The sequence below is a fragment of the Asterias amurensis genome, chromosome 3, assembly GCF_032118995.1.
Source record: "Asterias amurensis chromosome 3, ASM3211899v1".
NCBI lineage: Eukaryota > Metazoa > Echinodermata > Asteroidea > Forcipulatida > Asteriidae > Asterias > Asterias amurensis.
Window position 1 is genome coordinate 19,669,714 of NC_092650.1, and position 24,160 is coordinate 19,693,873.

At 38.3% G+C, this 24,160-nt stretch overlaps 2 protein-coding genes across 4 annotated transcripts in view; one reads left to right on the forward strand and one right to left on the reverse strand.

Moving 5' to 3' along the window:
* LOC139934692 (synaptic vesicle membrane protein VAT-1 homolog-like) overlaps window positions 1-16,025 on the reverse strand; it is a 29,451-nt gene extending 13,426 nt beyond the window's left edge. For both annotated transcript variants that reach the window (XM_071929052.1, XM_071929053.1), the window contains exons 1-3: window positions 15,639-16,025; window positions 3,859-3,988; window positions 75-290 (exon numbers count right to left, since the gene is read on the reverse strand). In XM_071929052.1, coding sequence (XP_071785153.1) covers window positions 75-290; window positions 3,859-3,988; window positions 15,639-15,850 — 558 coding nt within the window. In that variant the 5' untranslated portion in view covers window positions 15,851-16,025. The remainder of the gene's footprint in view (window positions 1-74; window positions 291-3,858; window positions 3,989-15,638) is intronic.
* Window positions 175-24,125, forward strand: LOC139934691 (protein O-linked-mannose beta-1,4-N-acetylglucosaminyltransferase 2-like). 2 transcript variants are annotated; one of them, XM_071929048.1, is made up of 2 exons: window positions 175-310; window positions 17,737-24,125. In XM_071929048.1, the coding sequence occupies exon 2, from the start codon at window positions 17,864-17,866 to the stop codon at window positions 19,598-19,600; it is 1,737 nt and encodes a 578-aa protein (XP_071785149.1). In that variant the 5' UTR covers window positions 175-310; window positions 17,737-17,863; the 3' UTR covers window positions 19,601-24,125. The 2 variants fall into 2 exon arrangements, with proteins under 2 accessions (XP_071785149.1, XP_071785150.1); XM_071929049.1 differs by lacking the exon at window positions 175-310 and adding an exon at window positions 13,899-14,061.
* The last annotated feature ends 35 nt before the right edge of the window (window positions 24,126-24,160 follow it).

Below are 24,160 nucleotides of genomic sequence, written 5' to 3' on the forward strand. Positions count from 1 at the left end.
TGGTGAGTAGAGCTTATTGATAAATCTAATCTGAATCTATTATTTTTTTTTTCCCGATTCTCACAGACACTCACCACTCCGCCGCCAGCTGAATGCACTAGCACCGATTTCCCTTTGGTCAAGTTAGCGATTTCGTACAGCATCATGTATGCCACTGCGTAGCACAGACCCATGGCAGCACCCTCCTCGTATGTCATCTTATTGGGCATCTCGTAGACGAACTTGGTCGGTACGGCGACCGCCTCCGCAAAGGAGCCACTACGCTGGAAGGCAACAACTCGATCCCCAACCTGCAGAGAGAAGAAAACAGGTTCGTTAATTACATTCTTTTTTTTATACCACTGGTGATTGTCAGGTTAACACTAGTTTTATATAGTGTTCCTATAAGGGTACGGCAGTTCTTCATCGGTAGAGGGCGCCCTTCGAGAGAAATGTGGATCTCTGCTAGAATACTTGAAGGGGCACCAAGGTCCTTTGTTGCCCCTGTGTAGTATCAGGCTTGGAACACTACTACAGTGTTTGTGCATAGGGAGTAATTAAATGTTAAAAGCACAAATAACAAGACCAGCCCCCGATTTCACGAAACTCATCGCAAGTAGCGACGCATCGTAGGGTTTGCGATGCGTCGCAGACCTAGTAAGACACGTCACGGCTGCGACGAGTTCGCAACTTACGACATGTAACCGGTCGCAACCTGCACTTGCGACACGTCGCAGCGCTTCGTGAAATCGGGGGCAGGGCAACATGTGATACATGGCCTGTAGAAGATGAACCTGTACAAGAAAAAAAAGCCCTTGGCGATTTGTAGAACTAGTTTTTCTTTTTACAAAGCTAAAAGTAACTCAAGACTTGCAGCTACTAAAAAATGAAATAGGTGAAATAATGACTTTGTGATCAGAACTCACACAAATTTCACACACAAAACAACATACAGTCTACAAAATGGCAAAATCAAATGATTTGTATCAATTGATTGTACATGTACATTAAAATAAAGACAATAAATGTGGTCCTATCTTTGCGTATAATACTTTCTCGTGAAATATGCTAATTACATTAATGCACTATTGGTGAGTAAACGCTAGAGTTGTGCACAATTTTGTATGCATCACTACCATCAGCCCCATGCAAAAAGGCATGATGGTTCTTGTTTGCCTAGTGGGCACGTCCGGCGTGTAATTTACATAATTCATGGAAAAAGTCTTGTATAAAATATTTGTATAGCGCCAAATCCAATAAAAATGCACCCAGGAGCTTTATACAATTTATAGGGAACCTTAACTAGAGACAAAATAAATACCAGTAGAAACAACAAATAATGAATATTTAGTTAAAACAATACATATTCATATTGACAAAACAATCAAATACAATTCAACCTTGAGAGAATTTTTGTATTACCATGGATGCTAAACCAGCTTTAAACTGGGTTAAACTTCTGATGCCCCGATGCTCAATAATGACTTGATGAGATTTGTGAATGTGGGATCAAGCTTAATCCAACTTTCACAAATCTCATCAAGTTAAAGGCTCCATGTGCAAAGCAGTTTTGTGCTAACTAACTTTTTAAAAAGGTCTGTGGTACCCCTCATGCTTAGAACCATTGCACTCCCTCAGCAGCTCCCACTAAATCAAGGAAAATATAAAATACACTAATTATTTCAGCATGGATATTGATTAGTAACTGTATACAATCCTGAGACAAAAGTAATGACTTCTATTCAAGTCATGTGTTTACTTTGTAAATTTAACCCAATCATATTTGTGGCGTGTCGTGGCCCAGCGGTTAAGAGCAACGGATTCAAGCTCTGGTGTTCGATCAGCAGAGTGTGGGTTTGAATCCCCGTCGTGACACTTGATACATAAAGTTGGGGAGGTAGTGATTTCTACCAGCCAGGCTTCTGATTGATGATACCCAAGCCTACATCCATATGGACTGTAAAAGGGGTAACCCTGTTTCATCCCTTGGAGTAGGTGGCAACAGCCCCTGGAAGAACAAAAATTGTATCCCACACCTTGAGGTGGCCTTCAGGCCTTGTGTGTCTGGCGAATTGCATAAAAAATAAAAAATAAAAATGTTGCCCTTTTACCTGTTTTTGTTACTCAGTACTTTCCTGAGTTCTGTGAAAACAAACTTCAAATCCAAAGGCATATCATTTGAGTGGGATTCAAACCTATGACCATTGTCATGCTAGAGCAGTTGTCCTCACCACTAGACCACTAACTGGTCCTGCTTGCCAGTCACCAACAAAAGTTAGGGGTAAACTCTGATCACTCAGGCTATGAATAAAACCAAGAAGATACATGATTTTTTACATGCTAATGTTTGTTTGCTGCTCCGCACCTCTGAAAAAAAAGTGTTTTGCTGAGAGGTCTCCCCAGGGTAGATAAGAAATAAACAAATAAATAAGACTTCGTAGTCAACATGACACATGAAGTGTGGGGTTCAGTACACTACTAGTGTGCTGTATTATACAGAGTGCGACAAGGTGGTTTTTGAGTTGCCATTTCTCAATATTATCAACACTTGTATATATATAGAAGACTAGTACGTAGATGCAGCAGACGAGCCTTGGTGTTCCCTTTGGCTAGTAGCTGCATCGCATCATGAATTTCATAAGCCCTTGGGGTACCATAGTTCAGTAGAGGCGCCTACACTGTGTACACAGTTCAGCTACATGTACTGCACTTCTATCTTTTTTCACAATAATTTTGTTACAACTTTTTTTTTTTTTTGAGAAAAAAACCCCAGTACATTAAGTCAATAAAAAAGAGAAAAAAAAAACAGTACAATAAGTACATAATGAAGAAAAACAAAATACAGTACATTAACCCCGGTTCATACTTCCTTCGAATGTCGCAATGCGATTCAAATTATGACGTCACAAATTTGCAGCAAATAATTCGCATCAGCAGAAATGTGCTCAAATCACTGCGCAGCAAAAGGGTTATGACGTCTTCATTCATATCGCATTAGCAGGAAGTATAAACGGGCTTTAATAGTGAGCAAACAAAAAATAGTACCTCGATACAAGTAGTCTATTACAAACAGCAAATGGTATCTTCCAATTTAAATGTAAAATGTTAGTCATTAAGTGTTTTTGAAGGTAGTGTCAGACACATGGATTGGTAAATACTCAACAATTTTATGACCATAAAAAACTTACTTGGTGAGAAACACTGCAGCTGTTGGTACCATGAACTATTTTCAGAAAAGTTTGGATAACTTGTCACCCTAAAACAGTTGAATCAATTCTTGTGAAAATACGTCTCAACAGTTTTGTTCTGTTTTCTCAGCTAGTAGAGACACTGTATTTTCGGCTCAAACTTTCACATCTGATTTTTATTTTGTCTGGCTTTTTTAATGTTGCTCATGAAACAGGGTTTTGTTGACAGAAACCAAATTAACCAGTTTCTTTTACCATTTGTTCACAAAATCTGCATATTGAGATGTGTATTATAACAGGTTTCTTTTAGTAAAAAGTATACATTTGTAATTTCTAAAAGATGTTACAGTAATGGTTGAATAATGAGGAAACCAGACGAAACCAATTATGAATTGTCAAATGGAGTATTTGGTGCCAAATATGGGCCATGGTGTTACCTCACCTAGAATTCCAGGAATTCTTGAAGGGATTTTAGATTAAAATTCTCTTTAATTTAGGAAAACAGTGTTTTTTTTTTTTTTTTTTTTTTTTTTTTGGGGGGGGGGTATCCTTGGCCCCATATGGGACATGGTATAATTATAAACCTTGAGGAAACCAGACCAAATTTCAAGCAAAATACAATGTGGTCCCCCCCCCCCCCCCCAAAAGAAAAAAATAACCACCCCAACCCAAAACATCCTCGCTTTCTTACCTTGAAATCTTCAACATCTTTTCCCAGCGCTTCAATGTAGCCGGAGCACTCAGTGCCTAAGATGAATGGCGTCCTCTGACAGTCGTCCACAGATCCTTGGCGCATCATTAGATCAAGGAAGTTCAATCCGCTGCAATTAAAACAAGCATGCAATTGCCATCATTTTGTTTTACCTGTTAAAGGGCAGATGGACCACCTATAATACAAAGTTCATAGCGTACTGTACAATAACCGCATTTAATGCGGAACACAGAACTGTGCGCTTAAATTTATAATATATACCAACTTATCGGGTACTTTTAACAATGGAACCATGGTACCACATCCCATAAGGTTTTCTTTGTTTTAGTGTCATAACCGATTCAGAAAAGGGGAATAATAGAACACTAACACAATGGAAGTTTGAACATAATGTAGAGACTTCAAACATGGAACTACACACAAGCACACAGTGTTGTTTATAGTGTTGAATATAATGCCCAAAGAATGACTCCAACACAGAACTAGGAGTGTGTATAGCACACAGTAAAGTACTTGTAGGCTTGGTATTACATGGAGGCCTGGCCTCTGTTGGCCCTGGTCATGGCCTTGGTGCCCCTTCAAATGTGTCCCATAGAATTTCAGATTCTACAATGGAAGTGCCCTTTGCAAAATGAAAATAGACTTGTTGCCCTCTTAAAGGCAGTGGACACTGTTGGTAATTACTCAAAATAATAATTAGCATAAAACCTTACTTGGTAATGAGTAATGGTTGATAGTATTAAACATTGTGAGAAACAGCTCCCTCTGAAGTGATGTAGTTTTGCAGAAAGAAGTAATTTTTCACGAATTTGATTTCAAGACCTCAAGTTTAGAATTTGAAGTCTCAAAATCAAGCATCTGAAAGCACACAACTACGCGTAACCAGCAAGTTTTTTTCTTTCGTTATTTTTACCACTTTGACGACCGATTGAGCTCAAATTTTTAACAGGTTTGTTATTTTATGCAATATATGTTGAGATACACCAAGTGAGAAGACTGGTCTTTGACAATTACCAATAGTATCCAGTGTCTTTAAAGTTAAAATTCCAGGAGTGCAAGTACACCTACATATACCCCCTGGTCCTTCCAATCTAATAAAAGGGTTTTCCTTCGATATTCACCAATACAACCAAACAACAACCACGCATACTCTTCTGATCAGAAATGTGGCCTCAATTTCAGAGAGCTGCTTCAACTGCTGATTTTGTGTTTACTGTGTATTTTCCATATAGCTTTGCTGACTAAGCAATAACTTGGTACCCCCGCCAAAATTCCACTATTTTTTACGATGTTGTAACTGGTGCCCACTCAATTTTTGCAGCAAAATTGCTGACCAGTATTTCCAACAGCTTTATGAAATTGGGCCCTAATTTTCTTTTTGCTGACCTCCGAGATACTCTTGCGTTTAAGCAAATTTTTCAGTAGAAACATTTGCTTACCGTTAATAATCTCTGTGAAATCGGCCCAAGTGTCAACCCTTATAGAGGTACTTTAAAGCAGAAAATACTCATTAAAAATTATTACACAGGATCGATAAAGTCACACATGATGTTTTGGTTAAGCTATTTTTTTTCATATTTATTTATCGTGCTTTTATACAGCATAGTTCCAACTTGTTTTGATATTTACACTGTGGTGACTGGTGTCATTGCATTGTAGATTTCTGTCATTTATAGCACAAATAAAATTGCATTGTAAATTCTAAATGACAATTTCTTGGCTAAGTTGCTTAAGGTCATTAACTGCAATCATATTCAAAGGGCCATTAAATGGAAAATGCTTATAAAATATTGAACAAATAATTCTTAATCAACAATTTATATTTTACTTAGAAAGTGAATGTTTCCTTTCGCCACACAAATGCTTTAAAGTAGACCACCCTTGATCAATAAACCCATTCACCAGGAGCTCCCATATGCAATAAAGCAATTTTAAGAAACCCACAGAAATTGCACTAATGAGAAAACAAATTGCTCTAGGAAACTATTATTCTCACAGTACAAACTTCAAAACATTTGACCTAGAACTACAAAGAGGCCTTGTAGGCCATAAACACTCTAGAATGATTTACCTCTTGAAATTCCCAACATTTCTAATCTCAATACTTTCAAGATTAAGTTGAAAACCACATTGTTTAATCTCGCCTATGTGTAACTGGTCTATTTGTCTTCTTTTCCTCGCTGTGTGTGGTTCCCCCTCCTGTGCGCCTTGAGCACCTCATTTGGGTGGATTTTGGCGCCCTATAAATATCCTTTATTGTTATTATTATTACTATTTGCCCCATGGTCTTGGCCTTGGTGGCCCTGTATTGGTTTCTCATAGACTTTCAGATTTTGCAATAGAAGTACCCTATGCAAAACAGCCTTGCCCTTTAAAGAGGAAATTCCAAATAAGAAAAAAAAAATGCATTGACGAAATATATTCAGCGCATGTCCCACTATGTAAGCTCAAAGATCCTTGTCCAGCTCACGTTACTAAACAAACCAAAGTAGATGTAGGCCATCCGATGCAAATCTCATGCAAGTAATCCTCGGGAGTGATTTTCTTCTCTAAACAGCTCGTTACGCCGGACAGGGGAGTTTTAGTCCCGCTGCTTGTTTGTAGTGGCTCTAGTCGGTGGCAGTGTTTTTGTAAATGACGTCAACAGATGGTTTCAATAGCGTCCTACGGATTTTGTGGGTTAAGTTGGTGCGTACCTGTGGCGCATTGTTTTTCTAAGTTGCATCTGAATGTCTACCCTCAGTCCTAATTCCGACTTTAATGGCTCGATTTCTTGTAAAGCTCTCGCCAGAACTTGTGGCTTAGTAAAGTTTACTCACTGAAATGTTAGATATAAAGTAATGAATTAGATGTTTTTTTTACTTTGCCTGGAGAGCTGTCCGCTGAGGAAGAGTCTTTTTGCTTAACACACTTTGTGTGATAGTACACTTTGTGTGATAGCACACTTTGTGTGGTTAGCAGGTTGTGGAATTGTCCTTTCATGTACTTTCCTTCACTAGTTGTCAGAGAATTCCTTTTTTGTCTGCAAGTCAACAACAGACTGGTCAATGAGAGGTATCTTCCACGTACCAGCTTCCCCCTCCCTCCCCACTTTTTGGTTTATGAACCAACATCGTTTTTGTTCAGGTTGTCCTATTACTGGACATCAGATTGGCTCAGTGGTTTTTGTTCCTCTCTTTCAACTGGTTTGTGGACCCTGGTTTGATCCCAATTCAGACCAAGGCTCTCCAGCAGAGTGGGTTTTCAGTCCCTTGCGTGGGTTTTCTCCCCAGTTCGGGTTTCCTCCCTCATCTTACTAACGAGTATTTCTTCTTGTTTCATATTCACCATGATCCTTTTGTTATTGGCATTTGCTCTGTTAGGCGTGTAATGAAGGTGAATTTTTTTTTTTAATAACAGGCATTCATAGAGCACTACTACACTTGGTACCGCATCGCTTTACAGGAAAACTAAACAATAAGAGAATAACTAAAGGCACTAAAAATGGGGAAAACAGGGTCTTGTATTTCTTTGGAGTTGTTTAAATGCAAAGATTTATTGTCATTATTTAGTATCAATTAGAGTCAAATAATTTTGTGTGAAGAGGCCTTATGAAAAAAAGTGCAATTTTGCTGTAATACTTGTAAGAAAAACATAGAAAACATGTTTAGAAAACATATCAATTTGCTCTTGCTGGTCATGATAGCTACAAAACACATGTAAGACTTGACAGAATTTTGTTGTATTATTATAAGTCCTGACCAATGGTCAACACAACCAAAGAACGCTAATCACATAATCGCATAATTACAAACAAGAACGAGATGTTATCTGCACTACGGTTACACAGTCTGGCTGAATTTATAATTAATTTTGCTCCACCTACAATATCACTACATTTACGGACCATGCACTCTGGCCATATGGCCATGAACACCGTAACAATCGGCCTTTAACCCCCTGGGTAGGTTTGCCTCCTTAACAAACGTGTCATCGCTGCAACAAGAGTTACCATGACAACAAGTTCCCCCGCATCACCATATGTGAATAGTTTGGCATTTTAGACAAATCTCTCACCTGCGTGAGTTGTTTGTTCATCAGAGTGTAGGCTAGACGCCCTTCCACCCACCAAACCATCAAACTTAACAGTGAAGGAACTAAAAATAGTGTCTTCCTAGTTAAATATTCAAAGCACTTGCATCATTTTAACCTTTTCACTTCCTCTCTTTCTCTCTTAGTTTAGCTTGGCTTCAGGAACAGCGGTTTTATGGAGACATTACTTTTAGCAGGGCTAGAATTTGGAAGGAAAATGCAGCAGACCATAGGATTCGAACTGCCTCTAGCTACCGGGCGATCTCGGTGGTCTAGTTGGTAAGACACTGCTCTAGAATTGCAAAGGTCGCGAGTTTGAATCCCAACTAAAAGTATTATATGCCTGTGATTTTGTGTACAGAGCTTGGGAAAGTGCTGACACACGTTGGTGTATATGAGTAAAACCCAAATTAATATTCTTTATCCCGATGCAAATTTTCATCTCTTAAACTACAGGACTTGTATCTAAACATGTTTACTGGACCAGAGATAATGTTACAAGACCAGAATCAATATGAGAAGAAAAAATTGATGGTCTTTATATTTGAACAAGCTATAGTGGCTTGTAATTGAGATGATTTATCTCATTTGTCTTCATGGGTAGGCTTATTTTAATAAGTATCCTTCATTACTCAATACAATTGAAAAGGTCAATATTTGACACAGTTTGATTCTGTTCAACATATTATAAAGTGCAGCATTGTTATTGAATTGAAAAAAAAACAAAAAACCACAAGACCGCTGGACTTGCTTGGCCATGAAATTACTGGGTCGAAGCTAGTATCACTGGCCTAGGGCCTTCAATCAAGTGTAAAACCATGTAGCCTGCTCTCTTCTTGGTACAGGTTATTTGGTGGCTGGCAATGCCTTTATGTGGGATAGGCAGTTCCTGTCACAGCAGCTGCTGTAGAAGGTCTCCACTCAAAGGAAAATGAGGTTGGAATTCATTTATCTTGCAGTGATGTGAGCGTGGAGGTAGAATCTAGAATCTATTTCTACCTCCATGATGCATGGAGGTAGAATCTATTTCTACCTCAATGATGTGAGAGACTCTGCAAAACGTGCTAAAGGTCAAGTGGGATGGGGGGGGTGTTGATTTTAACCTACTTAAAGATTTGATTTTGATAGATCTATGGCGAAACAAGAAGGACCTTTGTGTTTTTCTTTAAGTCAAAGCAGTGTATTCAAATAGAGCTAAAGGTGGTGGGTTTTGATTTTGGATAGATCTGAAGTGAAAATGAAGGAACCTTCTCAGGTTTTGGTTTGGATAGATCTGTGGTAGAAACTGAAGGACCTTGTGTATCAAGTCAAGGCAGAGTGTACATTAAGTGGGGCTGAAGTTGGTGGGCAGAGACTGCCATTTTGGTATAAATAAATCCCCTTACACTGCTTACTGCAAGTGCAGTTACTGCCTGCTGGGTGCCTGCCTATGTGCTGCCTCATCTTGGTTGTCACATTGCACAGTATGGTTTACATCTAACCATCCATACCGCGCCCCAAAATGCGCACTGTACTGTACGCCTATTACACAGAGCAAATTTCACTCCAAAAGAGTAGAGGGTGGAACCGGTCCCCAAATAAGATTACAGAAAATGCACAAATATGTGGTTCGGTACACTACCCCCCCCCCCCCCCCCAAATGTTTTTTCTACACATTGCCCCCATCATGGTTAGTGAAAAATGTCTCAATATGCCCTTTGGAGTGGACACGCCCCTTTGACCTCACTGACTTTATCTCAATATCAAAAGGATACAACCATAGCTACCCATTTTTTATGACTGTACAATCCCTCCCTCACACCCCCTAATTCTAAGGTTCTAATTCCACTCAGGACCAACCCACATTATAATTCATGGGCCAGTACTGCATGGGACACTGTGTCCGCTTTGCACTTTAAGGGAATGTATAGATGATGTAACCTGTGACATCACATGTTTACAAAAGAGCCACACAGCCTGGACTTCCTGCAGGCAAGATTTGTACGCAGCTTAACGGAAGAAAACATAAAATCTTATATTTTACGGAGATTGCACTGTCTATAATTCTTATCAACATTCACTCTGAAGTAATGTGGCTATGTAACAAATATATCAGTTGTTGTGCCTTAAATTTGAATCTAAAAAGGGAAGCTCCCATAGGAATTATTCTTTTTGCATGGCCATATTCTGCCCCGGTTTTTGGGCGATATCTTAAATATTCGACCACCTTTTGAAATGAAATTGTCACAGTTAGTTTTATTGTATAAACATCTACATTTATATAGGATTAAACTTATCGAACGGTTCCATAAATTCACATACTTAAAGCAATGAGAAAGTACAATGTTGCTGGTACAATATTTGTCGGCCATTTTATTCGTTTTGACTGTTCGATGTCTGTGTATAATTGTATCAATAGTTACATGGGTATGATATTTGCTTCTCCAGGGCCCTAAAAATAAAATGCTGAATATTTGTTTTATTGACATGTCTAGTGCCCGTTTCTTTTTCGTTTTTTTTAATAGCATAAAGGCATTTTAAATATAGCTGAGTTTATTTATCTGAATTGCGTGTGAATTTATTATACATGTACATCAGAATGTTTTTACACTGTTGTAATAAGGGAGTTTGAGAGAATTTTGTTATCATTTCCTTACAGTTTTTATCTATTTGTAAAGGCAAAGAAAGTGTACCTTTGGATTTTAACACCTTGTGGTTGTTTTAATCTTGTATAAATAAAGATATACCATAAACTAACCAGTGAAAAGTTCATTTGAAAAAGTGTTAGCGTTTTTGATAAATTACTGAGCATATAGAGCGGTTATGTTCACGCAGGAAAAATAATTCGTAACATTGGCATACACATTCTGAGAAACGTTTCATGCAGAAATGTTTCTAAGATTTCTCGTGTACGTTATTAAGGTCATTAATATCTGGAATAATTAATCAAACGTTATCCTTCCCTTTAATAGAAGAATGAAAAGAAAGAAAATAAAATAACTCACAAGAACCCAAAAGTACAATTCATTTAGTGTTTTGTTGCCATGTACATGTAACATTATCGTTATATGACATTTTTCAGCTACCAATCACTGTTTCAGTTTCTTTGTAACGTCAATACCATCAATGATGAAGCAATTTAAAGGGAAGGTACACGTTTGGTAATTGTCAAAGACTAGTCTTCTCACTTGGTGTATCCCATCGTGTGCATAAAATAACAAATCTGTGAAAGTTTGGGCTCAATCGGTCATCGAAGTTGCGAGAATAATTATGAAAGAAAAAACACCCTTGTTGGTAGAATTTGTGTGCTTTCAGATAGGAATAAAAGACTTCTAGCTAGAAGTATTTTATTATTTTAGTGAGAAATTACCTCTTTCTCAAAAACTACGTTACTTCAGAGGGAGTCGTTTCCCACCATGTTTCATACTATCAGCAGCTCTCCAATACCCATTACCAACTCAGTTATTAAGTTACTATTTGTTTTGAGTAATTACCAAACGTGTACCTTCCCTTTAAAACTATTTTGTAGAAGAAAGACCAATTCAACCGTTGGTGAATGCGTGAACGGCATTATTGTTGTTCTGCAGAAAGTGGATCAACATGCTTGAGACTTATACGGAAGGGCAATTTCGAGCAATTAAATTCGATTTTAATTTTTAGCGCAACTGCTTATGTGTTTTTCTTTCTCATAAAGTGTCAATATTCGGGTAAAAACTACAGTGCTATGTGTGCACTTTCGGGTACCCATAGATTCAATGCCAATATACCATTTACAGTAGCGTACTCATAAAGGTATAACCTGACTTGTCCAATGGATCTACATAATGAATTGACGTCATCACGCCGCCATCTTTGGACCATGCTCTATGGTCAAACAGCAACTTTTACGAGCTTTTTGGAGGCAACCAACTCCAGTGCATACGGAACCACTTTGGTATGACTCAAATGAGTCATTGTTCTAACAGTTTATTCCTATCCACACGAATGATATCATGTGAACATTCAGAATGTGAACAAAGCGTTTGTCTTTATTCCCATCACGCATTTTGATACAGTACATTGTCCATGGTAGCGCTGTTCTAAACACCAACGGTATAATAATTGGTCTTTTAAATGACGCTTTGAATATTTCACTTTGAAGGCAACATTTGCATTGTATTATTTTCAGTCCTCTGGTACAAGACAGTTTCTGTGGTTTTGTCAATATTTATGGAACATGATCGGTATCTATTATAACGTTGCGGTATCCGTTGCCCAAAAATAGGATTCGAACTGCCTCTTGATACCGGGCAACCTCGGTAGTCTAGTAAGACACTGATGTTTTTTTCACAGGACTCAGGAAAGTACTGAGTATACAGTGCTAACACACATCGGTGTATGGGTAAAAACAGAAATTAAAATTCTTTACCCCGATGCAAATTTAACATATATTATGTCCGGTCATGGTAGAAAACTCGTATAATAGAGGTTGTTAATTGGTTTCTTGATTGTAAAAAGGATACCAGATAAAATGTTTATTTCGATACAGTGGTATAAGAAAATTTTCCATCGCACTCGGTGTTCTAGTTTAATTGGTTTGCTTGCAGCTGTGACCTCCTAACTGATTTTATGAAAATCCATTGATTAATTGAATTATGTGCTTATTGAATATACCGAGGAGCTCAGAATAAGCAATCTCATCCCAAAACGAACTATGTACCATAGAAAATAATTTACATATGTTTTTCGGCCGTCATTTTAAAGTCGGCCACAACATGTAGACAATTACAGGGCTCTTATTTGAAGAGCTGCTTCAGCACAAAAAATAGGCCCAGCACAGCAAAATTATGCTTACCAAAATAAGGTTACCATCAAAACACATGTCACATGTACGATTTGTGACTGGATGATCATACCTGCTTAGCAAGATTAGTAGATTATCTAAATTTGATTGAAATTTTAAAAGTTTGTGTCTAAATGTTCACGTTCAATCCATTAACATACAGATAAAGCAGGTGATTTAAAACAGGGTGAACAGGGTGTTAAAAAGACACCCAGACAACACTCTGGCTAACACTAGGCGTAAACTTAGCAATGTTATTTTCTACTTATAATGAAATTGGCTTCGGGTAAAAGCCTATAGGCCTAACACGTTTGCTAAAAATCATCGGGCATTGGTCGTCAGTTTCCTGATCATGTCTGATTGATTAAAGGCACTGGACATTATCGAAAATCGCTCAAAATAGTTGGAGAGCTGTTGATAGTATAAAACATTGTGAGAAACGGCTCACTCTGAAGTAACGTAGTTTTTGAGAAAGTAGTAATTTCTCACTAACATTTTTGAATTCGATTTCAAGACCTCAGAATTTTAACTCTCTCGCAGCTTCGACGACCAATTGAGCTCAAGTTTTCACAGGTTTGTTATTTTATACATATGTTGAGATACACCAAGTAAATAGACTGGTCTTTGACAATAACCAATAGTGTCCAGTGTCTTAAGATTGCAATGTTTCAAATTAGTAATAAGAAAACAACCTCATTATTTATGACGCGTCGATTGTGTTGCAATGGCGCGGAAAGATAGTACAGAGATTTGTCATGAATTATAGAACTCGCTGATTTCAAATTGTATGTTATATACACAGCCATTTGAAATTAGCCAAACGCAAAAACCTAATCATTTATTGAGACCCTGGGCATTTAATTTGATTGAGGCAGCTTGCAAATTCTGTTTTATTACCAACTGGAGTGTATATTATAATGGTGTGCGGTTATTTACGGTGCTGGCCATAGGGAGCCTTGCCTGCCTATATCCGCACAACAACACGGGGGTAAGGTCCGCTTTGGCGAGGCGAGCGGCGGTTGACGTGGGGAAGCGGGGGCGTATATCACGGGTGGGAAACATTGAGTGGCCCGGTGGTTTGGGATTGATTACGGTAGCTACTAGGCCACGTACGGTTTATTCACAAGCATCCTCTCTGAGACAGCTTTTATCTGAGGTGCACAAAAGGCCTTCGTATGGCTGAACTGGAGACTGCTGAATGTAGCTACTTCAACATTTGATTATAGAAGACTGTGGATATATAATGGCCTCTTATTCTGTTAATATTGTACACAGTGTGATGGACTTGGATAAATTATGAATAATATGAGGTGAGATAACCTAAACAGCAGCCTGTAAATTATATTATTTAGTTTGAATATTTAGGTATTTTCGTAATGTAGCCTATCGCAAAAAAATAAGGAGATCACAGATTTTAATAAATAATTATGTAGCCTTATCCCTATCCATGCTGATTTGTTCCGAATGTTTTGAATTGTCCCGGTGAGATTTTAAAGGTTGATGAATGTTTTGGGCACAGAGGGATTTGGGTGATTTGGAACCATACAAAAAGGTTATAGACACATGCTGTCACATATCTGTCATGTTCCCTGTATCCAATAACGGTAATGAATGCTATTTTCTTGCAATGAATAAGAAACCAGATTATTTCTGTCTTCCAGCCCTGGTTTGGTGACATTGGGAAGACGACAAAAACTGAAAACGAGCACTTAGAAAGAAAAAAAAAAAAATATTAATAATGAAAATGAAAATAATAAAAATAAAGAAAGCTCGACAAATAATTGCATGAATTGGTTACGTTATTAATGTCTTTTCCAACGAGACACTTAGAAAATCTTTTTCTTATTCAATGATGCACCTCCATTCTTTCCGAATGTTGCAGCAAATTTAAACCCGTTAAATTGGAAACCATTACAAATAAGACAAATATTCAGCGCAATGAAATAGTACGTTGAACTATTTGTTTTGCAAGTAAAAAATCATGGCTCTTTTGCTTTTCAAATATCAACCATAGATCTGTTTTATCCACTGATGACGGAGCAAAGCACACACAATTAGAACGTGTTATTGAAATAAAACACCATACAACAATGTAGGTCTTACAGTACTAATAATGCTTCCCACACGATACAATTAGCGTAAATTGGCCCAAATCAAGTTTAATCGGCTGATTATTGTTTGCAATGGCGCCTCTCTTTTGTTAAATTGTGCCCAGAGGGATCCATTATTGCAGAGATCAGAGAGGAACCTAGGAGTGCGTTTTGGCGACCCCAACCAAAAACTGTTTCGGTTGTTGGTCGTTGGTTCTGCTGTTCAGACTGAACGATAACCGAGTTGTGAGCTCGGTTACCGTTTTGGTTATGACGTCAGAAACAGTTTTTGGTCGGGGTCGCGAAAACGCACTCTAGATTAAAGACAACTTTGGTAAGGGTCGAAGACCAGTATTATCACTTGGTGTGTCCTAACATTTATGCATAAAAAAAAATCTGTGAATATTTTGACTCAATTGGTCAACGAAGTTGCAAGAGAAAAATGAAAGAAAAAATACCCTTGTTGCAAAAACTTGTGTTCTTTCAGATGCATAATAAAAGGCAAAAGCAAGAGTGAGAAACCACCTCTCAAAAACTACGTTACTCCAGAGGAAGCCGGTTTTCACAATGTTTTATATTATCAAAAGCTCTCCATTGGTGGCTCGATACCAATTATTTTTTTATGCTATCAATATTTGTGAGTAATCACCAATAATTATAGTGTTCAGTGCCTTTGAAGATTCGACATTGTTTACATGCATGATTTCAATCCTACTGGTGAATTGTCGTTCACCCACGGCCTGTTGCATGCATAATTTATTTCAAATTAACCTCGCGCGTATAAAGCAAACACTTACCAGGCCTTGACTCGAACGAGTACCTCGCCATCTTTTGGAATTGGTACGGTCTTCTTCATCACCTTGAGCCGGTTGACACCCCCGAAGGACTGCAGGACAACGGCTCGCATCTCGGGCTCTGTCCCCTTGGTGGATTCGGCTGCTGGGGCCGCCTTTTCCGGCTCATCTTGACCACCCCCAGTTGCCGTCTGGTCAGCTCCTTTTTCCGCCATTTTTATTTCTTCTTTCTTCCTTTCCGCACGGAAGTGTTTTGTTGTGATGAGATACCACGATTATCTGCTGCTGACAGCAAGGTAGTTCCAATCAAATCGCGTTATATTTTATTGAGTAAAGATTACGTTGATTAGCCATCCACAAACGCACAAACTGCACTGGTGGTTCGCTTCAGCGCTGTGCCTATGTGCAGGTTACCCTCAAGTCTAGTATAATTTTTTATTTTTTATTTTTTTTTACGATCGCGGAGGAATACTCTCTGTTCGCCAGCGCGCAGACGGGGAGAGAGGCGAGAGACGGTTAATTAAATTCATCTTCGCGGGGAGTGCTTTAGACTTGCTGTCGTCCTCCAAGATACAGTGTCAGTTTGTAATCATTGATTTGGGGGTCGTGGGAGGCATACTGTGGCATCCTTGGCCTACGCCCTCTGTAATAAATGAAGCAAGGACTAAAATATCCACACACAACTGCTGAATTGAACTTCCACTCAGAAATATTTTTCCCCGCCAGTTTTTATCATAAAACAGTAGGGGCTATACTATAATTAGACATAAATAATGTTGGGCCTATAGTGCAAAGTAGAATTAATGGTTTAAACCATCCGTGAAATTCATTTTGCACATTTTGAAATGAGTATTTGTTTATATTATTTTTTAGATAATCCTTTTAATATTATTCAACGCAAATTAATATATATTCATCGACTAAAATCATCCACTGTCTGTGCCGATCTGAGCTACTTATTATAAACGGCAGTAGACGATCGTGAATCTTGTGAATCTATAATGATGTTTATAAGTGGCTTGGTAGAATAGGCGGGAATTATGCCTTGCTGTTTGGCGCGCGTGGGCGGGAAGTTGGTGACCGTATGGTACGGTATACGTGCAAGGAAAGGAGTGCTTTATCTCGTTCTGTGGAACCAGATGGGGAGATGTTTAGAATTAGTTAGCTGTTAACCATACACGATTAAATCGCTCTTAAATCGGGGTTTGTGTGTTGATAAAAGTATAAGGTTAAAGGCACTGGATATCATTAGTATTGCTAACAAATAATTTTAGCATTAAAACTAAGTTATTAGCGATCAATGGAGAGATGTTGATAGTATAAAACATTGTGAGAAACGGCTCCCTCTGAAGTAACATCGTTTTCGAGAAAGAAATTATTTCTCACTTAAATAATTGTATTTGAATTTTATTTCAAGACCTCAGAATTTGATTTTGAGGTCTCGAATTCAAGCAATCAAAAGAACATAACTTCGTGTAACAAGGGTTTTTCTTTCATTATCTGGTAACTTCAACGACCGATTGAGTTTGAATTTCCACAGGTGTGTTATTTTGCGCGAAGGTTTCCAGTGTCTCTAAAGTGCATGCACATTCTTGTTTTATTTGTTTAACGTATGATACATTAATCTTGTTGTAAAGTTTCAGCATATTATTTTTAAATACAAACAAATTTATCGAGCATACTCATCTTGTTTTTCGTGACGTAAGTTTTCTTTTACATGACATGATAGTAAGTAAGATTTAAAACTTTGCATATTTAAGGAGTATAATCAGTAGAGGTTTGTGTTCGATCACTGTCTTATGCTCCGATCGTCTTCAGTAGGATGTTAGAAAGCCTAACAAGTTGTTTGTTTTACTTCCTGTCCTCGACTGCTGAAGGAAAATTTATTTCTATGTTTTGATGTTGTGTTTTAACATTTCCCTCCTAAGTATGCCAATGCTCTCCTGAATTCCATGCCGATATTTTGTCAAGTGTATGAGTGAAAGGATTGAGGAATAAAAAGGCATTTTCCTTAATTCGCATCCCTTAAGGTGATTCCTTGGCTGCCGCTCTTAGATTATATTGTAAACTTGGGTTTATTTCTTTTCTTTATTAATAACAGGAATATCGAATGTACATTTCCTAAAGACGGACGTGCCAGGAAGTGATACTGCTGCACAATATCTTCCAGCAATGTGTCCCCACCAGATGGTCATCAAAACGTCAGAAGGTAAAATGACAAGGCAACAATGACTTTCTCTGACACTTTGACGCTCTTGGCTGTGTTTGTAGCAGCATGGGGTGTTTACAGATGCTTCATTTTAGAGGAGAAGCTCTCGAACTGCTCAGCTAAAACAGCTTCAGAGACTCCAAGTTTCAGGGAGAAAACGGATCCAGAGACAGTTCAGCAGACAGTCTTGGAAGGTGGATCCTCTGTTTGGTGCGTTGGATCCAGCAACACAAACAGAATGTGTAGGTTCCACAACCTTTGCTTCTCTCCGAAGCAACAGGAGTTTGTCTTTCTTGAAGGCCCTCGATCCATCTCATCTGGACTTCCTCGGAACATCTTCGACCCAGCTTTGGTCGATCTGTCTTCTGTCCCGAACCACAACATCCAGTACTTCCACTACAGTAGTCTTTCTGTGTCAGCCCTGGAGAGCTTCCAGGAGGTCAAACTGTTTTCCGGGAAGCACGTCCTCATGAATCGCTTCAAGCCAAACAACATCATGCATGTGTTTCATGATGACCTCCTGCCGCTATTTCACACCATGTTGCAGGCTGGATTGATGAACAAGACGGACTTCGCTCCAGGTGCTCAACTAGTTTTCCTGGATGGATTCCCTGAAGGAGAACTCATGGATCTCGTAAAGGTTCTGTTCCGTCAGCAACCGTTACTGAAAGGCGATCTTGTAGAGGGTTTAGACCAAAGTTTGGTGTGCTTCGAGGAAGCACACGTTGGTTTATCAAACGTAACAGTGTGGTACCAGTATGGCTTTCAGGTCCCCCAGGGGTCAATCCCGGAATCCCTCCTCTCAGCAACCAAAGTGAAACTGTTCACGCATTTCGTGCATGATCGGATAGGATTCACAGGCTGTGAAGCTGTCGACAGTTACGCTGTCCTAATCACAAGGAGATCAACAAGATTGATTCTGAATGAGATTGAGCTGGTGTCTGAAATCGCCAAGAGAACAGGAATGCGAGTCATCACTGCTGGTCTTGAAGACTTCCCAGTAGCACGTCTCATAAAGATAATATCATGCGCTAAAGCCTTGATCGGAATGCATGGTTCTCTCTTGATCCTCGCCATGTTTCTACCCCCGGGGTCCGTTCTTCTGGAGTTGTTCCCTTACGCCATCGACCCCGCCCACTACACCCCTTACAGGACGCTGGTTGAACTCCAAGGCATGGGAATCGTCTACAGGTCCTGGCGGAATCTGAACCCCAACCATGCTGTTGCACATCCAGATGCTCTACCTGCCTATGGTGGCATACACCATTTGAGTCTCGAAGAGCAGAAACAAATTATTGAATCGACAGAAGTACCACAGCACCTGTGTTGCTCAAACCCAGAGTGGCTCTTCCGCATATACCAAGACACAATTATTGATATACCTTCCCTGCTAGAAGCACTCGCAAGTTGCCTTGGGGAAAGTGAACAGACAAGAAAGGTTACAAAAACCTTAAACTTATTTCCCAGTGAAATTCAAAACTTTATGTGTGCTAGAGAGAACGGTTTGCACATCTCATGGGACCAACCTTGGAATATTGAATATATGAATATGGATGAGGTCAAACATGAGGTCAAATATGAGGTCAAATATGAGGTTTGGATACAGCAGTTACATAGGGATGACTATGAAGCTTACATAATGCAGTTTACTGATCATGTTTTCACTGAGGGCATTGGAGAAACCGAAAAGTATAGAATTTGGGTACGGTGTTTAGTGGGAGACATCCAGGGGCCTTTTACTGACATTGTTTGTTGAGGGTTGCCGTTTGAATATTTGCATGTGACATTGAAACCCTCGGGTTTGTGCACTCATGTAACGACCATTAATAGGTTACCGTCACTTCCATGAATTCATGTTAAGTTATTTTGTAATCAGACTTCGTACATTAAATTTGACATCATCATTATTGCATCTAGATTCCACTTGTGTTTAAATATACCATTGTAATTGTGTTGGCAGATAATATGAGAGTTATTTTTTGACAATTGCAAAGTGTTATAATATTGTTATTTATGTGACACAATGGTGTCAATGTTAACACCCCAGTTTTTGCACTGAATGCGTTTCGAAACAATGTATGGTGTCAGAGGGAAACATTTGTTTCAGAAGGAATGTTGAAAAACATTTCAATCTGAGAGACGTTTCTGCATGAGGCGTTTTCCAGATTGTGTAATTATTCTATTTACGGATTTTTCATCCTGGGACTTTTGAAACTCTATCACCCTGTGAAAATATAATTTGCACTGGTTGTCATTATTGTATATTTGCCTATCTACACCTTTAAAGAATTAAAATAGTCCAACAGCTAAAAAAAAAAAACCCAAAGTGTACCCTTTATATCTGGTGCATATTATTTGGTATTAATATTTGCCCTTTCCAATCATTTAATGAGAACGATCGTCTTGGGTAAATATTGCCGGAACTTCAGTGCCTTCTGAGCGATGCCAACAAAGACTCTCCTATAGAAAAATTGAATCTTTATCAACACCAGTCAGGCCATTATGATAAACAGCACAAAAAAACACAATCACATGCAGTCAATATTTAATTAGGACCATTAAACTCAATCATGTGATTTCGAAACTCCCCTGTTAGTCGTTATAAGCGCGGCAGACCAGCAAGGCGTGACCCCGCTTCTAGGTAGCTCCAGGGTGCGTATAATGTACTGCTCGAACTCCGCAGTAATATTTAATGAACAGGTACTTTGTAGCTTTGATTTATCCTGGTAGGTCTTTGAAAGACAGGTAGAAAGGTAGGTCTATCAATGATAGGTTCTAGGATAAATCTTTGTCTCCAAATTGTCGAACATTTTTTTAAAAGCGACGTCCCCTGTGGTTTTGTTCAAAGTGGCATTACGTTTTCCATTGTTTCATCATAGTTTTACCGCTAAGGCCCCTTTTTATTGCGGGTCCGAATCCAAAAGCCGAAGATTGTGTCTTAAAGACGAACATGCACAAGGTATTCTTTTTAATTTTTATTTTTGAAGACTCGTTTTATAAAACTGCTTCTAACTATTTGTTATTTTGGAAGAAGTTTTCTCTAAATATACCGTTACATTATATGATGTTTTCTCCGGGCGTTTTAAATGTATAGGCCTACTACAACTAGCTGTAATGTCTGTATGCGAATTTTTTGTACGTTTTTGAAAATGAAAACAAAAATCACTCTCGAAAGCCGATGAACAGTATTAAAGATATTAAAGTATCACAATTAATAGTCTGGAGTTGCAAATGTTTCCACAAACGTTATATATGAGTGGACACTATTGGTAATTACTCAAATGATTGTAAGCATAAAAAATTACTTGGTAGTTAGCAATGCGGAGCTGTTGGTAGTATAAGACATTGTGAGAAACGGCTCCCTCTGAAGTAACGTAGTTTTCGAGAAAGAAGGAATTTTCCTCGAGTTTAATTTCGAGACCTCAGAATTTGAGGTCTCGAAATCAAGCATCTGGAAGCACACAACAACAAGGGTGTTTTTTCTTCCATTATTATCTCGCAACTTAGACGACCAATTGAGTTCAAATTTTCACAGGTTTGTTATTTTATGCATATATGTTGAGATACACCAACTAAGAAGACTAGTCTTTGACAATTACCAATAGTGTGCCTAGTGTCTTTAACACGTGGTACAAGCCTTGACACACGTGTATCGAGTGCAACCTAAACCACCGACATTGTATTAAGTCATCATATTATTTCTTCTCATTGTCTGATTTACGACACCATGAGTATATTATGTGGCATTTAAATCGATTGTTGCTTTGAGCTTTCAATAATTGACCTACTTGCGCTTGTAGAACGAGTTTCTCTTTCAAACTATTAATTGCTTAGAATGAAGTGCGCCCTCTCTAGTTCATGAATTTAAAGGGTTAGGCCTATTTATTGAGGGAATCTTGATACAAATTTGTTTCCCAACTTTTGACCTAGAAGTGTCACTTTTTCCCCCCGCAAACTATGACTCTGTGCGGATTTTCTGGCTGTATGGTTCGTCAAGACAGGAGAATCACTAAATATTATAAAGGTACGTTTTAGGTTGATATAAAGGCAAATTAGTCGGGTGTTCTTAGTGGTATAACGTTTGTTCAGCATTCAAAAAGGGATGTGGTTAGCCCATAGAGCTGTATAATAAAACTTGTACGCCATTGTATAGTACATGTACTTCTAGAAACTATCAGGCTCCCCTCATTATAGTTTCTAGAAGTGTAATACATGTATATGACTCTGAAAAAATAATGGCAATACAAACTTAGTACTAGCTTAGAAGAGTCAAAGACATTTAACTTCAAAGAACTGCGGTTATGGAAAAAGATATTGGAGCAAATCAATGAGTGAAAACTGAACTGAGTGTTTTGACTCCCAGGGCCAGTTCACCTGGTTGTTGGGCTGTACTTATGTCTCTCTTTAGTTTTAAAATCTTGATATTGATGGAGTAATTGAACAGCTCATTTCAAGGAACAACAAAGTCAGGAGTGAGTTGTTCCTAGTTTATGTGCACCTATTATGACTCAAGTATATGCTTTCTACGCTGAAACATACTGGCTGTTGAGGAGGAGAGTTAATTCTAGTATTTTGCAGTAGGCCCTATTGGGCAAGTATGATTTATGAAAGGACTTGGTTCTTGAGTGAGGATGGAATTCTAAGAGCGAATGGTCTTATTTTGTTATAATGGTGACTATACATGACCGATGTTAAAAGTGAGCTATAACTTCTTCTATTTCAATTGGTGCCCTCTGTCAATGATGTTACTGCTGCTTGATTTCAAGATGTTAAAATCTAATTCCGAGGTCTCGAAACCAAATTCACAGAAAATTACTTCTTTCTCGTAAACTATGTAGGGAGCTGTTTCTCACAACAGCTCCCTTTTACTCATTACCAAGTAAGGTTTTATGCTAATACTTATTTTGAGTAATAACTAATAGTGTCCACTGCCTTTAACTCATATTTTTTTATTTTTTTTAATGTTAAGAATAAAGATCACATTCAGATAAACATGAAGAGGATTGATTGAGGATTGTCAAATAAGTGATAAAATCACAAGGGGTAAGCCTTGCATTTATGTCAAATTGGTACAAATCATAAGGGGTAAGCCTTGCATTTATGTAAAAAAAAAAGTGATAAAATCACAAGGGGTAATCCTTGCATTTATGTCAAAATAATTGAACTTGACAAATTTTGGCTGAAAATTAGTGAACTTGTCAAATTTTTGCTGAAAAGTGTACTTGACAAATTTGGCTGAAAAGTGAACAATTGTACTTGTGAACATGCCAAATTTTGGCTGAAAGTGTACAAGACTAAAACCTTGTGAACTCCTCAAATTTTGGCTGAAAAAGTGTACTATAGCCTTGTGAACATTTTAACCTTGTGAACTTGTCAAATTTTGGCTGAAAAAGTGTACAAGGCTAGAGCTATGTGAACATGTCAAATTTTGGCTTAAAAAGTTACAAGGCTTAAGACATGTCAACGTGTCAAATTTTGGCTGAAAAGTGTACAAGACTATAACCTTGTGAACTTGTCAAATTTTTGCCGAAAAAATGTACAAGGCCTTTTCAATAACATTTCACATTTTGGCTTAAGTGTACAGGTGTACTTGTGAACATTTCAAATTTTGGCTGAAAAGTGTACAGGTGTACTTGTAAACATGTCAAATTTTGGCTAAAAAAGTTTACAAGGCTTGTGAACATGTCAAAAAAAGTGAACTTGTCAAATTTTGGCTGAAAAGTGTACAAGGCTTTAGCCATGTGAGTATGTCAAATTTTGGCTGAAAAAGTGTGCAAGCTATAGCCAAGACTAAGACCTTGTGAACTTGTCAAATTTTGGCTGAAAAAGTGTACAGGGCTTCTTGTGAACTTGTCAAACTTTTGCTGAAAAAGTGTGCAAGCTATAGCCATGTGAACTTGTCAAATTTTGGCTGAGAGTTTACATGTCAAATTGTGGCTGAAAGGTGTACAAGGCTATAACCTTGTGAACTTGTCAAATTTTGGCTGAAAAAGTGTACAAGGCTGTAGCATTGTGAACATGTCAAATTTTGGCTGAAAAAGTGTGCAAGCTATAGCCAAGACTACAAGACTATAACCTTGTGAACTTGTCAAATTTTTGCTGAAAAAGTGTACAGGGCTTCTTGTGAACTTGTCAAATTTTGGCTGAAAAAGTGTACAAGACCATAGCCTTGTGAACATGTCAAATTTTGGCTGAAAAAGTGTGCAAGCTATAGCCATGTGAACTTGTCAAATTTTGGCTGAGAGTTTACAAGGCTTTAGACATGTGAACTTGTCAAATTTTGGCTGAAAAAGTGTACAAGACCATAGCCTTGTGA

What these genes read in the sequence shown, in the direction of transcription:
- LOC139934691 (XM_071929048.1), top strand. Translation starts at nt 17,864, where the DNA reads ATGACTTTCTCTGACACTTTGACGCTCTTGGCTGTGTTTGTAGCAGCA.